This window comes from Adiantum capillus-veneris, chromosome 10, assembly GCF_014529385.1.
Source record: "Adiantum capillus-veneris isolate H3 chromosome 10, ASM1452938v2, whole genome shotgun sequence".
Taxonomy (NCBI): Eukaryota; Viridiplantae; Streptophyta; class Polypodiopsida; order Polypodiales; family Pteridaceae; genus Adiantum; species Adiantum capillus-veneris.
The window spans coordinates 77145753-77163475 of record NC_140940.1 but is presented as its reverse complement, the minus strand read 5'-3'; the positions used below and the strand labels follow the sequence as shown (position 1 = coordinate 77163475).

The 17723-nt window shown below is 45.7% G+C and overlaps 1 protein-coding gene and 1 pseudogene across 4 annotated transcripts in view; both read right to left on the bottom strand.

Moving 5' to 3' along the window:
• Positions 1–17723, bottom strand: part of LOC147449099 (uncharacterized) — a 212664-nt gene that overhangs the window by 83323 nt on the left and 111618 nt on the right. For all 4 annotated transcript variants that reach the window (XM_086521674.1, XM_086521677.1, XM_086521676.1 and 1 more), the window contains 2 exons: positions 9863–9919; positions 9606–9722 (listed from right to left, as the gene is read on the bottom strand). In XM_086521674.1, coding sequence (XP_086377800.1) covers positions 9606–9722; positions 9863–9919 — 174 coding nt within the window. The remainder of the gene's footprint in view (positions 1–9605; positions 9723–9862; positions 9920–17723) is intronic.
• LOC147449100 (uncharacterized) lies at positions 1540–2737 on the bottom strand (annotated as a pseudogene).

The window sequence follows — 17723 nt, the reverse complement described above, 5'->3', positions numbered from 1 at the left end:
GGTCCTCACTATTCTTCTCTTTGGCGGAAAATTCAAAGGATGCTTGCTGATTACTCACCCATCCCTCCTTTGGATGTGGACTCTCGCTTCTCTAATTAGAATCTGGCTACGACTAGATCGGACTGCATCTCAACTGGGAGTCAATATGCCATCCTTCAATCTGATACATGGATTGTGCATCATGGTAAGCGGTTGTGGTTGCTCTCCGAGTCATCCTTGTGGTGGCAACACACAATGTCTCGTATTTGGCAGAGTCATCTACCTTTGAAGGAACGGGTTTTCTTGTGGCGGTGCTTGGTGGGAGCTCTACCTGTTGGCAGTGTGTTGCATACTCGGCAAATTGCACCTTCCTACTGCCCCAGATGCCTTGAAGCTAAGGAGACTGTGCCACACTTGCTATGGCGTTGTCGCCACTCCAGAGCCTTCATTCGGCAAGTGTCGACTGCTCTTCAGCTGCGTTTTCCTTCCGGCTCTTTTCACACACGCTTTTGGCTTTTTGGAGTGCTTCAGCCATCGCATTCTCAGTTTGCAGTGTTCTTCACCTGGGTCAGATTCTCAACCCTGTGGACCATCTGGCACCATAGGAACTCCTTAATGTTCCACGGAAACTATGTTGACCCCTTCTCCTATTTCAAATCATCTCTTGGTGAAGCAGTATATTTTGCTCATGATGCTGGAGACATCACTCTTGATGCCTACAGAATTTACTTTGACTGTTTCTAGCTTTCCGAGCCTTATAGTGCTTAGATTTTTGTATCCCTTTCTTTTCGTGGGTTTTCCTCGCTTTGAGGTTTCCCACTTGTAAAGTAATCAAAGCAGATTTACAAAAAAAAGTTAGCGTTATAGTTAGAGTTAGAGAGTCAGATCACACTATGCGTAAAAGTTAGAGTTAGAGAGACAGGTAGTTAGAGTGGTTGGGAAGTTAGAGTGATCAAGAGAAAGAGTTAGAGTTATTGTTAGAGTAGAGAATTAGACAATATGTGTAAAAGTTAGAGAGAAAGGTAGTTAGAGTGGTTGGGTAGTTAGAGTGATTAAGAGAAAGAGTTAGCATTATTGTTAGAGTTAGAGAGAGAGACAGGAAGTTAGGCCAATAGTTAGAGTGGTTATTGTTAGAGTGAGCGTTATTGTTAAGAGTCAGAGAATTAATTAGAGAGAGAGAGAGGGACAGGTAGTTAGGCCAATAGTTAGAGTGAGCGTTATTGTTAGAGTTAGAGAATTAGACAATATGCGTATAAGTTAGAGTTAGAGAGACAAGTAGTTAGAGTGGTTGGGTAGTTAAGAGTGATTAAGAGCGTTATTGTTAGAGTTAGAGAGAGAGACAGCTAGTTAGGCCAATAGTTAGAGTGGTTGGGCAGTTACAGTATGACATTGAGTGGGAGTTAGCACGAGCTGAAGTTAGAGTAAGGTAGTCACCGGGATAGTGAGTTATTTTTCGGGATATGAACATAGAAACCCTAAACATGGAGACAGGGTGGTAGAGTGCACATACCAACTAAGTGGATCACTACGATGGACGAGTGCCTAGCACTCCCGTGAGTCTCATCTCGCATTGTTATTCGCTAATTGATATCTGGCAACCCGGTCCCTATATAGAATGTTGCGCATTCTCTGACCTAGAATACGCTCTCTCCTAGCACTTCTTGGAGCGGGCAAAATATTTGGATGGGGATCAAACTGCTCTTCTCTGTCCACGGCATGCACACCATGCTCGGCCAAAAAATTATGAAGCACACAACATGCAATCACATAAGATGGAGCTCGACAAAGGTCCACCATCATATTTTGCAAAATTCGCCACCTGTTCTTCATGATGCCAAAAACATTTTCAATTACAACGCGTCCTCTGGAAATGTGACGGTTGAATGTATCCCAGGGTCCCTGAGTAGGAGCGGTGCCCTCTTCAAATGGAGTGATCATCAAAGAGAAAGAACCGTAGCCTTTGTCTGCAAGGAGGTATGGTTGGATGCGCAAACGCTCCAACGTAATTACTGGAGCAGAGGACTTGTCGGGACCGCATGCGTCTATACAACGTAGAGCTCTTCCAGTGCACAACATCGTTAGTGCCTCCGGGCACGCTCACGCACACATCCCACAATTTTTTCCTTTGCATCGCACATTGCCTGCAATAGGATTGAATGGAAATGGTGTCTACACCAATACTGTGCAGGAGTGTCACGACGTTTCGGTCTCTTAGCCAACCTTATGTGAGTGCCATCTATTGCACCACAAACATTTGGTAACATAGTGATGGTCGAAAATTCAGCTATAATTTGATCTAGCCGCTCAGCGGACGGCACACTGAGGTATTGAGGACGTAACCGTGTGGCAAGGATGTCCACAATGATGTTACAGTACTTACGCACAGTTGATTCTCCGACACCGAAGGTATCAATAATGTGAGTGGTGGAGTCGTTGTGGGCAAGCCTAAGGAGGGTAAAACTAAGAGCCAGTTCTGGGTCTATCGGAGGACGAACGAAATTATCTCTATCGATCGTCGGAAGAAAAGGCACCATGGCTTGTAAAAGAATTTGAAAGACCGGTTCAGGCATACGGTACCTTTTCATGAAAATATCATCTGTGTAATCCTCCTCGCGGATCCAGACTTGCCTTTGCAATTGGGACCAAAATGCGTGTTGGCGCGGGAATACTCTCGAACTCCAGAAAGCGCCTCGAGGTGTTGATCGAAAATCGCTGGCGACACCATGAACAGAAAGATTACTAGAGCAGTAAATAGCATTTTTGATGTTGCACTTGGAGTAGGCGTGGATCCCTGGCTTTCCAGCTCTGCAATGATCCAATAGAATGCAAGCAATGAATTCATTGGTTGCAAATTCCGACAGTGTAGAATTCTGGGCAGAACAGTGCATGCAACAGTAGATAGTTCGGAGTGTTGCCGTGGCTTACAGAGAGCTTAAAGGTAAAGCCGATGTCGGATAGCTGTTACAAAGTGCAGTAATCGCCGAGCTTATTATTGTGCACCATTACTGTGGGAGCTGTCCTTTGCACACATTGAAAGAATTGCAACAGAAGCTTGAAGAACCTCTGTGTTATGGTCAAGGAGAAAAGGTGATCGCAAGCACAGTAGCTGTGACGTGATATAGAACTCTCTCTCTCTCTCTCTCTCTCTCTCTCTCTCTCTCTCTCTCTCTCTCTCTCTCTCTCTCTCTCTCTCTCTCTCTCTCTCTCTCTATAATGATCTCGCGGCTCATTAGAGCCAAGGCATCAGTACCACGGGCCATTATCCGAGCAGAGCTAGCGGCCCCCCCACTAGTGGTGGAGGCGCTCACCAGATCAGTCTCCTTAATAAACCGCACATGGGAACTTCCTAGAGGCGCATGGGGTCAGCATAGACAGGCTGCCACCATTCCAGTACTCATTGGATGCACCATCTCTCACTCTGACATAGTCAGAGATCACCAAGCTCATCCGCCAAGACCTGACCCAGCTAGACACCAGGAGGACATGGATACAGCCAGCACAGGAATTGGGCACGAAGATGGCTTTCTACAGAGACCACCTTCTCCAGCTTACGGAGGATGGTTTTGTGACGAGACCCAGATACATGGACACCCACTTGTCTCATGGGATACGATGTGCTATTGGCCAGTTACGCACATCTTCTCACCAACTGCGGATTGATACTGGGAGATACAACGGAATACCAGCAAAGGCCAGGACATGCCCCTTGTGTGACATGGAGCCTGAGACAGAGTTGCATTATACATGCCGTTGCCCCGCCTACTACGAGATACGAGGCCGCTTCCATTGCTTGTTCAAAGAGGGTTTTGGACCACTCTCAAGAGTCATGGGATACGAGGATCAGAGATGCCTGGGTTTGTTCTTGCTCGAGCTGCACAGACACAGAGATAGCCTGATGAGTGGTGAGGCTAGCCAGTCTCAAAGACGAATCATAGACTTCTTCAGAGCAGACACGGGACAGCTGCAAGAGCCACTCCCACAGTAGAGCTCCCCCTTGTCTCACACCAGAGGCACACTGATCGACCGAGCGACTGAACTGGGGAAATCTAGGCGCCCACGACTGCGGAGGACTACACAGCATCGACGGAGGCTACGTCAGAAGATTCGGAGCACCCTGGCCAGGCATACACGACGCCCAGTCAGACTACTAACCATGGAGGAGATTATTAAGATCCGCCATCGACCGATGCTAGATCTCCTATGATTCAGCTATCCCAGCAAGCCGCCCTTTTTTTTTTTTTGTTTAGTTCACATTGACCAGTCTAGGATCCCATAGTATATATCTTTGTTTTGTACTGTTGTTATTTTGTTACTTTGACTTTGTATTAGATCCACCACCTTGTAACTTTCTAGTCTCATAGGTCACTATGGCCTTTTGAAGACGTTCATATAACATTTCATTTCTCGGTGTGGGTTAATCGAATAGCTAGCTGCAGTAGGCTGCAGATATGAAGCAAGCTCGCGTGATGTGTAGTGCACCGAGGACCTGCATACTGCACAGGAGCCTCAACCTCCACGGCGGCGGTATCTAGCCTCAACCTCCAGGGCGGCGTCTACGCCAGGCAGCCACTGCTTATTGGCGCCAACATTGAGCAGCGATTAATTCAAGAAATGCTTTTTTCGTTATTTCATGTGCGCAAAACTACTCTGGCGGCCACGTCCGAAAAGGCCGGGGAAGGCAAATGATGGCTCTACAGGAGCTCATGTGCGGACCCTTTCAAGAAGCCCAGCGGAGCCTTGAACGGGGCATGAAATGAATTCTTGTGGGATGGAGTGGGAACAAAAGTTCCGGAGGTAGGCCCCTTAAAGGTGTATGACCTTGTTTGAAGAAAGACTCGTGGGGTTGTAGTAGCTCAGCACCTACAGGAAGCCTCAAATTAGAAAATCGAAGTATGACCAAGTACTCTCTCCACCTAACCAAAGATGTGAACAAGAAAAATGGATCCGCCGGTGTTGTACAGACTAGTCCCCAGACTGGCACGAATGGTGTGGAGGGTGTTGTGCCTTTAGTAGGATCCGCCGCCCAATGCAAACGCTGTACTCAAAGGAGACTCACTCCCCATCAGTCTCCTTAGAAGGCCACTGCCACTCTCCAGGATCCCGAACCAACTCCAACAAGGGGACTCCATCCGAAATGCATAATCTCCAGAGAGCTGCCTCCTCTGTGGAGTAAACCAGACCAACACAAAAGCCCTTGCCAAGGGAGCCCACTACTCGAATGGGGTGCCAATGAACATCCAAACGTTGATCAAGTGGTACCACAGCCTAAAAGATGAGCCATCGCTGATGTCCATGATGACCAGCCTGAGCAACGTCAAAAGAAGAGTCCCATTACAATTGGCAATCTGCCCCCTAGAAGGGGCAAAGAAAGCCCACCACCCTCATGAAAAGGCAAGGTAGTCTGGACTCTGTCCTCCAATCATGGCATGCCAGTCAACAAAAATAGTAGCATCAATCTCTATCATATGTGTAGCAACCCCATGTCGGATCTTATCCATGGTGCCGATGATATACGCAGCTAACAATAAGGCTTCACCACAGATATGTAGAGATGTGGCCGAACCACTATCATCTAGCCCAATCAATGCAACTAAGTTGTCGGCTCTTCCTGTCAATGACATGTGCGTTCCAAATCAAGGGCTGTCTCTCAAGATCCTCCAAGCATCAAGGTCTCTGTTGGATCAATACAGGACGTATAGTCAACCATATCCTCAACAAGCAACACATAAAAGGTGACATATAAGACATATCCAAGGGAGCATTAATAAAGATGAAGCGAGTCTCTACCAAATCAATATAGGACATATAGTCAACCATATCCTCAACAAGCAATGCATAAAAGGTGAAATATGAGAAATATCCAAGGGAGTATCAGTACAGACGGAATGGATGAGCTTAGCAAGCAATGTACCCCTCTGCATCTCTCTATCAATAATGCCCAAATTGTAGCAGGGCTACAATGCCACTTGCACTGGACAGGCAATTACAATTGGTCCTGGGTTCACACTGGACGGACTCTCGCCTTGGCAGTGGCACATGACGGAGTAACAAGTGGTGGTCTAGTGGACACCTTGGCCAGTTCACCACCACCACAATTCGCAGATAGACGTTGGACTGTCAGGGATATTTTGCTAGCCGTTGGTTTCTCTTTATGATTGTATAAATGCGTAGTTGGTTCTAGTTGTTAGATCCATCTACTTTCTATGGTCTAGCATCTTGAGTCTTGTGTCTTGGGTCTAGCACCGCACATTTGCACTCTCCCTGCACATTAGAGCCTGACCACCCCATTGTACCTGTGAGTCCTGGGCTTGGAGCCACTAGCCAGAGTTTGTACTCGTTCCATGAGTTAGTCGATTTCCGTTGAGTTTAGAGTCTATTGTTGTGTCTTTGAGTATGCTGCTTACCAGATTCTGTACTGGTTCCATGAGTTAGTCGAATTCCATTGAATTCTGAGTCTGTTGTTGTGTCTTTGGATTGCTCTTGCTCGTCCCATTGCTCTACTGCGTTTTCTTTCTGTTTGATTGAAGTTTCACGCATGTTGCACTGAGGAGAACCCACGGTAGAGAGCATGACACACCTTTCTTGCTACACAAACCTCCCTCCTCTCAAAGCATGATAATAGTGTGAGAACATGCATCTGACTAGCACCAAAGTCGCTTGGCCCCAAGCCGTGAGACATAAATAACCAACAGAAGAGCATAGAATTGGAAGGTAGAGGTCAGATGAGGTTTCCTGGACCAAAAGCACGAGCAACAATCTACCAAGAGAAGTGATAGTCCAAGGGTACAATGCACAGCGTTCAAATAGGTGCTGACTCTGACCAAATTCGCATAGTGCGAGGGAACTGTCAGGTATGATCTACAAAAGGAAAAATCAGCAAACAATAGCAGCTCTTCATTATCTATCCATTGGATTTCTCCCATTCACAATGTAAGCTTCTTGGTGACAAGAAATAGAAGGATGCAACCAGCCCATGACTGAGCAACTCTCAAAGTATGGTGAAACACAAACTCAATGACTGAGCTCTCTGATGTCTGTGTGTCCGTAAAAGGTAGTGAGGAGAGCAGAGGCTCTGCAAGCTGCCTAGCAAGGATCGTCCCTTCTACGTTCAACGAGAAGATAAAGTCATACCAGCATAGGACTAGAAGAATCCCCACTGTACTCTACACGCATAAACTGCCATGTGGAAGAGGCGCTAACAATGAAAGAGTGAGGAATGTGGGGAGGTGGCGGAGCACAGCAAAGTTGCAACAGAGAGGGATGGAGAAGCAGGCAGATGTGCATGCATAGCGAGGAGTGAAGGAGGGAAAGGAAGAAGAGCGGGTGATGGAGAGGCAGGCACAATGGGGAGGGAAGGCGGAAGAAAAAAAGGTGCAGCAGAGGATGGAAGAGATGGAAATTTCATGTCCATGGCAAAGTGTGGTGCAGAGGCTGGAGAGGCAACATGGGGGGTAATTGGAGCCTGAGGCTGGTAAGCTAAAGGCTAATCCACTTTGGATGGGAGCTGATACCTGTGAAAAAGCAGGAGACACAATAGGCAGGGGTGGTGGAGGTGCCACAGGAGGCTACTGTCTGCGGAAGGTATGACGACGAGAAGCTCACTACCAACCATCAGCAGCACCTGAGGGGGGGGGACACTAGGACTCACAGAGGCAATCCATATGCCCAAAAGTATGGCAGCAAAGGCACTTGTACAGGCGACCAGCACCATCAAGCGCTAGAGTTGAAACCTGCCTGTTCAGGGTCTCTGAAATGCACTGTATCTAGAAAATGAGTGTCAGCTGGAGCATAGACCTGCACATGTGGGGTCCCAATCCTGGTAGCCAGTTATCTTGGCACGACAAGGCCCCAACAAGCAGCTATGTTGAGCATGCAGCTTGAGGTGGACACAAAGGAGGGAAAGACAGGGTAACTAGAAGCGAGGAATCCGGATCACTCAAGTTTCTTGTCCGTCATTCGCTCACCTGCACTGGGTTCAGTAAACTAGTCCAAGTTGGCTGATTGGTTGACTACTCAAGGTGATCCATTAGCCCGAAGCTGGTGGACTAGTTCAAGTTGCACTGGTTAAGCTAAACTAGTTAAAGCTGGTCAACCTCTCCACTTACCAACTGAAGCAGACTAAACTCGTTCAAGCTCGTCTAGTTATGTTGGTCCTCTACCAGTCCAAGTTGGCTAACTTTACTAGTCTAGTGTGCTAGACCAGCCCAAGTAAGACAGCTCTCCAAGCAGTAAAAATAGTATACTAGTCCAGCCCAAGGAGGACAACTCTTTAAAGCAGGTCGATTGTCCAAGCTGGTCTACCTACATAGCCTGTTTAGGCCGAGCTGGTCTGTCTGTAGTAATGCTCATGTATGACCCATACAAGGTAGTCTGGGAACACTCATGTCAATCCCCTTAAGAGTACTCTTAAGTACTATCACAGGAAGCGACCACCCTCCTTACCTGCTCGAAGCCCCTCACCCCCACTACCACCTCCTCCCCAAGCCTCTACATCCTCGCCTCAACTCAGGAACTTGGTCTCCCCGTCAGCTCTCCACCCATATCACCTTGTCCCAACTACACCTCAGTCGACCATTTTCCCTCCAAAGCCAACAAAGCCGGCATGAATGGATGAGGACCAAACCCTTTCCGGTCAGCAGCCTTACGGACTATGATCACGGTTCACCCCTTCCGCAACCAGGCAGTGGCTGACATAGCTCCAGAATACTCTGTGAACAGTCTCCTACCTCCTATTCTCGTAGCTGTAGCAATAAATTTGTCTAGGGTAGAGTCTAGTTTGAGAGACTCTCTGAGCTTCTAATTGGATGCCTTAAGGAGAGCCTTCTTGACCCATTTTCTTACTATAAAGTCTCCTGATTGCTGAGGCAACATGGCCAGCAGGGCCTAAATCCTCTTCATTGCTTGGCAAACATCTCGCCAGCTTTTAGCACAAGGTTCCCTAGCTCGCCTGGAGCTTTTTTTTGACAGTCCTGGGATTGCAAGGCAGTGCAAAAGGCCTTCATTAGCGCTTTATAGTAGTTTTCTGTGGACTGGCTGTACCACTTGTCTGTGAGCCTGTCCAATGTAGATGGAGCCATCACCAAGTAGGTATCTTCTTAGGTGAGACCCGACTTCTTCATGAAGACACAAACCTCTCACATGATCATCTGCATCTTCAGTTGAGAGGTTAGAAACTTGATGTTGACTCTCGAGAGAATGTTCAGTGAATGTGAGCCAAAGTTGAAGGTGGCTAAGAAGTTTGACGAAGGATAGCATTAGCACACGGAGAGGAAGGTCGCTGGATCGGCGAGCTGATGAAGCTACCTGCTGGTTGGCTGATATCGAGGTGAGTGAGCACGTGTAAATGCCCAAGGACCTTGATTGAGTAGAAACAGGTAGAGAGGAGGAGGCTATATTGTTGCTTAGTGGATTTTCACAAAGCACTTAAATTAAAGAAATGATATCAAATTCTTGTTTTACCAAAAGTTTAGTTCAAGCAGGAAAAAGAACTTTCAGATATGATGGTGGGATTACGTGACAGGCATTTTGGAGTTGACATTTTGAAAAATTGGAAACAATACAAATGAATAAAAACTTCTGCAGAACATAACATATAAACACGAGCATCATCAGATCTGGACTCTTACTCTCAAGGAAAGTTTTGGAACCAATAAACATAGCAGCTCGATCCATGCTTGAAGTATTTCATGGATTTGAATAGAATTAATCATGCGTAGTGTAACTGGTAACAACCAAGTTGCCAACTGCAATAAGTACAACAGTTATTACTTTTCAAGTCAAGTTGTGTGCCTCAAATCTAATGAGTAGAGCTTATGCCCCTTCCCGTCCTTTGTTTAGGTTTGAACACATCTGCACAAGCATTTTGGGAACAGAAGAAGGTTACATCTTTTGGTGCATTAGGAGTTTCCATCACCATCGCAAAAGATTTTCCTGCCAAAACCTACAAAAGAAACATCAAATACTGTTGTTATGTGGTATATTGGAGGGAGGAAGCTAAAACACACACACACACACATATTCTCTCTCTTTACCTTCTTTACCACTGAGATGGGAAAGACTGCCATTGACAGGATAAGGACCAAGAGGGCCTATGATCATGATGGTCTCGCAGCAGAACACTTTATACATGCTAGAGATATGTTGACAAAGGTTCTTGCAGTTCTGTTCAATCGTGTCATGTGCGAGGGTCTACCTGAGACTTACAGAATGTCTACTATTGTGCCTATCTTCAAGGCAGATGATCCTACAGAGCCTGGAAACTACCGTACTATTATGATTGGGCACACATTGTCATGGTTGTATGCATTTATCCTTGAGCAGCAGTAGAGCAGATGGGCAGAGAGTAGACAAAAAGTTCCTCACCGACTATAAATAACTCTTGCACACACACACTTTTTTTTTTTGTAAATCTTGCACACACACACACACCTCCGGCACTACTGTCAGAAGTACACACACCTCAACAGAGCACCATTCCAATCAACACACCACCTCTTTTCTCACCCGCAGCAACACCCACCATGGTCTACACATGACGCACTGTACAAATGCACATCCGCTAGCAATCCATATGCAAGTCTTCATTGAATTCAGCGTGCTAACACCCCCTTATTCAGATATCATCCTCACCGGTTTCTCCTCACAATCTACATCATCCACTTCACCTCTTGGCATCTTGCTACTCTGTTTTCCAATCCCTTCTGGCATCGATGAAGTGGAATCACAGCCGTCAAAATCCCATACCTCACCACTCAATGAGCCCGGCACAGCCTCTCCCACAGACATAGGCACTAGTCACCGCAACCATTCTCTTCGAAAAATTTATGATGCCACATGCTTTGCCATTGTTCTTGATGAAGAGAAAGTTGAGGAGCACTTCCCAAACCCATTGAAGAGAAACTTCATATCCCTCTTCACAAGGCATTGGCCTCTCCTGAGGTGCCCTTTTGGGAGCAAGCTATTCATGAAGTGTTGGACGCACTCCAAGCTGCTGACACTTGGGATATTGTCCCAGCTTTGGACCACCACAACATTATCAACTGCAAGTAATTGTTGCACAAGAAATACCGGCCATCTATGGGACCAACCTAAAGCTTGCGGTATGTAATTGCAATGGCTCAATACGATTGGATGTTGGAGCATTTGAGGATTCCTTCAGAGAGGGACGAGGGTGAATGGATATATATGGGAGAGCACATGCAGACAGTTGGCTCGTAATGAGCATAGTAGTAGAGGATCCGGAGTAGCAGTAGTGTTATTTAAAGAGGAGTTACACCCTATCATTCAAGTGGTTCATAGACATGGGAGTTCCTGCTTTATGTAGGTCAGAGTTAAGAGCAGAGGGTAGAGCTCTCTACCTTGCCATATGTTACTTCCCTCTTAGCACATCTCATTATGCTTGCCTAAGGGGCAATCACCGTACATGATACTAGATGAGGATATTTAGGGATTCTTGAGGGATGGAGATGTCATCCTACTCGGAGATTTCAATGCTAGGACTCCATGTTATTGTGCATCCTTCTTTGACACTTCCGGGGAGATGTTGAGAGAGCTAGACTCCAATGAGATGGGGCTCTCCAAGAACTCGGAGGATGCTGAGGACTTATAGAGCATGGGAGCTAGCTCATTAAAATGGGCACAACACATGGATTGGCCATTTTGAACAGCCTTGATAGATACTCCTCTTCAGGAACTTCACTTGCTTCCATCATAGACATGGTGCTCGCACTGTGGATTACGTTTTGGCCCCCACGTCACTTATATCATGCATTTAATTATCAGTCTCGTCCAGACTTGTTGGATTAGATTTTACTTACACTATTGGTGGCTTTCATCGTTCAGCACATCGCCATTTGAGATACCACTTTTACAGAGATACAAATGGAGTGTATAAAGAACACCTCTACTATCTTCTAGAAGGGGAGAACCCCTATAGATTTGCGCTCACTCAGATATTGACAGAGTTGATACCAGCCACAACTTTTCCCTACTTTGAGTTTACTAGGAGACCACAGTGTAGGAGCATGCCTCAGAATAGTTGGTATGATGATGAATGTTGAGAGACGAGAGCTTGGCTACATCGAGAGGTGCCTTTGGGAGACATCACATATTGGCGGTCACGTAATCTTCCGATGGCTTATATGGTGAAAGAAGAGAGCTTTCTTAGCTCAACTTGAAGAGATATTTATCAGATGGTCTTGAGTTGGAGTTCTAGGGAGGCTTGGTAACTCTTTAGAGATCACTCACCCTCTCCAATCATTACTTCTATAGAGACATTGACACGATATGCATCCTCTCTATACACAATAACAAAGTAGTTACCATTGCTAGACCCACCAAAGCCCTTCCCTCCAACTTCTACTTTCTTCACAGCAAAGATGGTGAGGGAAGCCATTGAAAGATTGCACATAGGGAGGGCACATGATCATGATGGTATAGTGGCAAAGCATTTCATGCATCCTTTGATATACTCCCGAGAGCCAGATTGATACAGAGATTACATGACTAGGGAGTCTCACACTAGCTTGTATTGGGTATCATGACACTCTATGAGACATTTTATAGGGAGAGTACGTACAACAGAGGGTCTTTAGATCCTGTTCACTCTACTACTGGGGTGAAGTAGGGATGCACACTTTCTTCAACTTCGTTTGGATTGTATATTGATAAGATTTTGGACTATATTGAGACAGCAGGGGATAGAGAGGTACAATTGTCAAATGCCGCTGATATTGTGCTTATTTCATACTCTCCAGAGGGTATGCAAAGACATCTAGATGCATCAACTGCTTATCTCCATCAACCTTAGAAAACCAAGGTGATGGTATTCAATACTACAGTGCAGTGCATCAGGAGATCAGAATTACTTTTACATATATATATATAAGTAGGTGTTCAGATACTATATTATCTCCTGTCCATATGTAAAAGTAATTATGATCTCCTGATGCACTGCACTATAGTATTTAATACCATCACCTTGGTTTTCTAAGGTTGATTCTGCATACCCTCTGGAGAGTATGAAACAAGCACAATATCAGTGGCATTTGACAATTGTACCTCTCTATCCCCTGCTGTCTCAATATAGTCCAAAATCTTATCAATATACAATCCAAACGAAGTTGAAGAAAGTGTGCATCCCTACTTCACCCCAGTAGTAGAGTGAACAGGATCTAAAGACCCTCTATTGTACGTACTCTCCCTATAAAATGTCTCATAGAGTGTCATGATACCCCATACAAGCTAGTGTGAGACTCCCTAGTCATGTAATCTCTGTATCAATCTGGCTCTCGGGAGTATATCTATATATATATATCTTGGTGTTGTATTCAAGGTGACCTTGACGAGGGGATATGCAACATTAATAGGGCTAGAAACGATATGTTCACGGGTGCAGTTTCAGGAGCCACGCATTAGGTTGTGGCTATTTGACACTTTGCTCACCTCTACCATGCTTTATGAAGTTCAGATATGGGGGCCAACCTTGGAACTTCATGATAGATCAGGGCCCACATATGATGGATGGAGATCCATGGAGAGACCACTTGTATCCATGATCTTGAGGCTGATCCAAGTGAAAGCCTCTGTGCCACACTACTCTATCATAAGCCTTCTCAAAATCAAGAAGCATGAACGCTATAGGCTGACCTATTTGACGAGCCCACTTGATTGCTTCATAGAAAGTGAAGATGCTATCCAAAATACAGAGGTCCTGCACAAAACCTATTTACGAAGCATGGATGAGATCGGGCATGAAGGGTTTCAAGCTCATATTGATCATGCAAGAGAAGATCTTATACACGGAAGACAGGAGGGTGATCGGTCTCCACTGTTGGAGGGATGATGCATCTCCACCTTTTGGTATAAGAGAAATAAGTTCCAAACACACGGAGGCAGGCATCTCTCCTGTGTTAAAAATGTGCTACAAACCTGAAAGCATAACGGGGCAGAGAACATCCTAGAACCCCAAAAGGAACTCTAGTCAGCCCATCCTCTCTGGGACATGAGGCACCATCTAGGCCAACCATGGCATCATGCATGTCTTGCATAGAGAAGGGGGCTAGTAATGTATGGGACATAGCCTCTGTAATCACGGGCTGTACATGAGATCAAACCTCCTCTTTGGCACATAAAAATATCATCAATAAGCTGATTAGCAGTAAAAAAATGCTCAAAATGATCTGAAGCTATGTCAAGGACCTTGTCACGATTCATATGTAACCTGTCTGCAGAATCACCTAAGGCTCTAATAAAAGTCCCCTTGGGACAATCTTGGAAGTGGGCAAAGAAATCCTTATTTATCCTATCCGCTTTGGATATCCATGTCGAGATGGAAGCATGATAGGTGAATTTGGATTTCTTAGTTTGGATCCTTGCCAGGTGGGGGAAAAATAATAAAGCGGATGATGACGTGGTATGACTATGCGGACAACCTTGAAATTTCCGTTGACATGCTGACATGGAACTATACGAACGCCTGCAAAAGTCGTGCTGATGTGGTAGTACGGATTTTCACAAGTCGCGCTCATGCGTTTTGGAGCAGGTGCTTTTGGACCAGATGCTTTTAGGCTTCATGATTTCATGTAAACTGCTTTTGAAGGGCCAAGGGCCTTCAAATTTGTGCTTTGAACCCGTTCTCTAGCACGATCCGCATGGAAGTGCATAGTGTAGGGTTCCGGCGTTGTACTTAGTTGAAGCAATATAAAGAAATATTGAAAGGGGAGCCAAGGTTTGGGGCCAGTGCTCTCTTGGGGTGGAACTCCACCACTCCCCTTCTTGTGTGTCATGCACTCTCCCTTAGTTTGGTTGTTTTGAAGTGTTTAAAGCTGTCTTGTCTGCTCTTTTCTGTTGGCACGTGGCGCCATCCCGTTACAACTACGAACTTTGACCATACTCACATGGTGCAAGGGATCAGGGTAGTATGGTCCATAGATAGAACCAATGGTAAACAATAGCAATACTCTATATGTAGCCATTCTATGGCTCTATACTCTGTGTTCGTCTGTCTGTAGCAATGCATGATGAAATGTAGCTTGCCCAAGTTTGGATAGACTGCAAGATGTGGCGAAGAACAAAATCCAAAACTGAGACCTCTATCCATGTCTCCGTGCCAACAAAAGGTAGGAAGGAGGAGAGCATAGGACTCTGTCTACTACCTAGTAGAGAGCATGCCCTTTGTGCACGCCGTAAAACGTACAACCGAACCAAAAACGGACTAGCGCTGTCATTGCTATACTCAGCTCTAGAAAACTGCCAAACTAGAGGCGCAAAAGCTATGAAGGACCTAGGAGCATGAGGGGGGTGGTGGGGCACACAGTAGCGGTGGAGAGGATAGAGTGTCATGGGTGGCGGTGGGTGGGTTGGAGCGTGTGGCAAAGGGTGACGATGTTGCAGTGTCAATGGGTGGAAGTGGAATGGAAGAAGTGGCTTGTGAAGATGGCACATGTGGAAAGTCTATCTCCATCGCTAAATGTGAGGAAGCTTTGGGCGGATGCTGCAAAGTAGAGGCTATGTCCGGTGGCGGCTGAACCGACTGAGTAGTTGAGACTTGTGAGTATCAGGGAGACAAGCTGTCGAGTTGGTGATCATGGTGCTACAGGATGCAACGAACGTGAAAGAGGAGATTCGTGAACCCAAGTTGGGTAAGTTTGGGCAGCGGCGTGTGTGCGAGCTAGTGGACTGTAGAGAGGCAGAAAGAGGCTTGAGCACTTGCTGCAGTGAGAGCAATGTAAGTTTTTAGAAGTCCAAAAACTCAAGTGGCGAGGTTTTTGGGACTCTTTTATTAAAATGGTCTATTTGGACACTTGGAAAATGTGAAAAGTCCAAGTCGCCCAAAGACAAAATGAGGTATAATGTCAGTACAAGCCCAAAATGGTGGGCTAAAAATATATTTAAAAATATATATATGTGAAGCTCTCGAGCAGCGCTAAGTGGTGGAAATTGTCCGGAGGATATCGGGATGCCCAAAGGTATTGCGACGAGGGGCCTTCTACCAACCCTCTGCTACGCCTTGAGGTGGGGGATGTTGTGGCTTAGAGCGATGAGGACGGTGGGAAGGGCAGTCTCTCACCATGTGCTCAAATTGATGGCATCTAAGACACTTATCCGGGTGACTAGTAACCACCAACCTTTGTAGACGGACGTGTTCTATGCTGGGATCACGAAGTCGTATTGTATTCGGGAAATGGGTGTCTCTAGGTGGTGTGTTGATCTTTGTAGCTAGTGAATGAAACCGGCTCAGACTCGCTAGAGGGCGGTAGACTTTAGCTTTCACCTGATCTTTACTCGAATTTTACGACACAATGGAACTTCACGAAGAAACCTGTGACTGGAATTGAACACTTCAAACAAAATACGGCTTGGCAGTTAGAGTGCTCCCAAGCAGACAGTGACACTGCGTTGGCCCCAAAGGTTGGCGCCCCTTTCGGTATTTCTTTATTCAATTAATCTTTAGAGAAAAACCTGCAATCCCCTACGTGTTGTCCCACTTTTATTGGGCTGAAATGGCCTATTCTAGCCTAGTTTCGGAAGCGTAACTGCTGTAGGTGGCTTCACAAACAAAACCCCCATGATATAGGTCCCCGGCGCATTAGGGCACTTTCCTAAGCCTGGCGAGAAATTACAACATGCTGAATTCTTTGTTTGCGACCTCAAAAGCGCACTTGAACACCTATATGACGATTCCCTAGCTTCCCCGAAACTCCTGGGACTATCAGGGATCAAACAGAGTCAAAACCCTAAACCTGCAAAAATACACAGCAGGCTGTAATTTCTTGTTTCTGGCTCTGTTTGGCATGCCGGTCGCATCCCCCAAGCCCTAAAGATCCCGCACCTATAGGGATACTTGCTCTTTGATTCGGACAAGATTTCTCGTGTGAAATCTCTCCGAATCAGCCTATACCTATGGGGGATTAGATGCTAGCTAATCAAGTACTCGTGCAAGAGGCTCTTGCCTCGGCAATCGCGCATGAACCCACACCCTTTTTCCTGTCAAACTTGACCTTTTGGAAAATCACACATGCTCGCGCAAAGGCATTCACATCTCTCCTCAAAGTAGGGCAATAAAAGAATATCTCGAGCGCTTTCATTGCCACATCTATACCACGATGCCCTGTATATGGTGCGACATAAATTTATACCATAACTTGATGTCCGAATGGCCTAGTGACACATAGTCTGCCATGCATCATCATAAAACTGTCCTTAAGGAGATATTGCTCATGGCATTGTCCATCTTGCAATTGCTCAAAGATTCTTGAAAAATCTTCATCAGTAGCATACTGTTCCTTCATGTCATCAGGCTCATGATGAGAAGGAATTGACACATCTGAAATTTGTTACTTTCTTGATAATGCATCAGCCACAACATTCTTCTTACCTTCCACATGCACAATCTGAGAGTGGAACATAGAGAGAATGTTTTCCCATTGCATACGCTTTTTAGATTACTTTGACAATGTCAAGAAGCATCGCAAGGTCTGATGGTCTATTTAAACAACAAAATCAGCAGCTAGCAGGTAGTGTTTCCAACTTGAAAGCGCATGAATCACGGCTAGCAGCTCTTTCTCATAGATTTGCATAGGCTTTTCTGGCCCTTGCAAGATTTTGCTTTGAAAGGCTACTACCCGACCATCTTGCATTAACACTATCCCAATACTATTGCCACATGCATCACACTCGACCACAAATGATTTGCTCAGATATGGCAAAACAATCGAAGTCATCTTTTCCTTTGAGAGATTCAA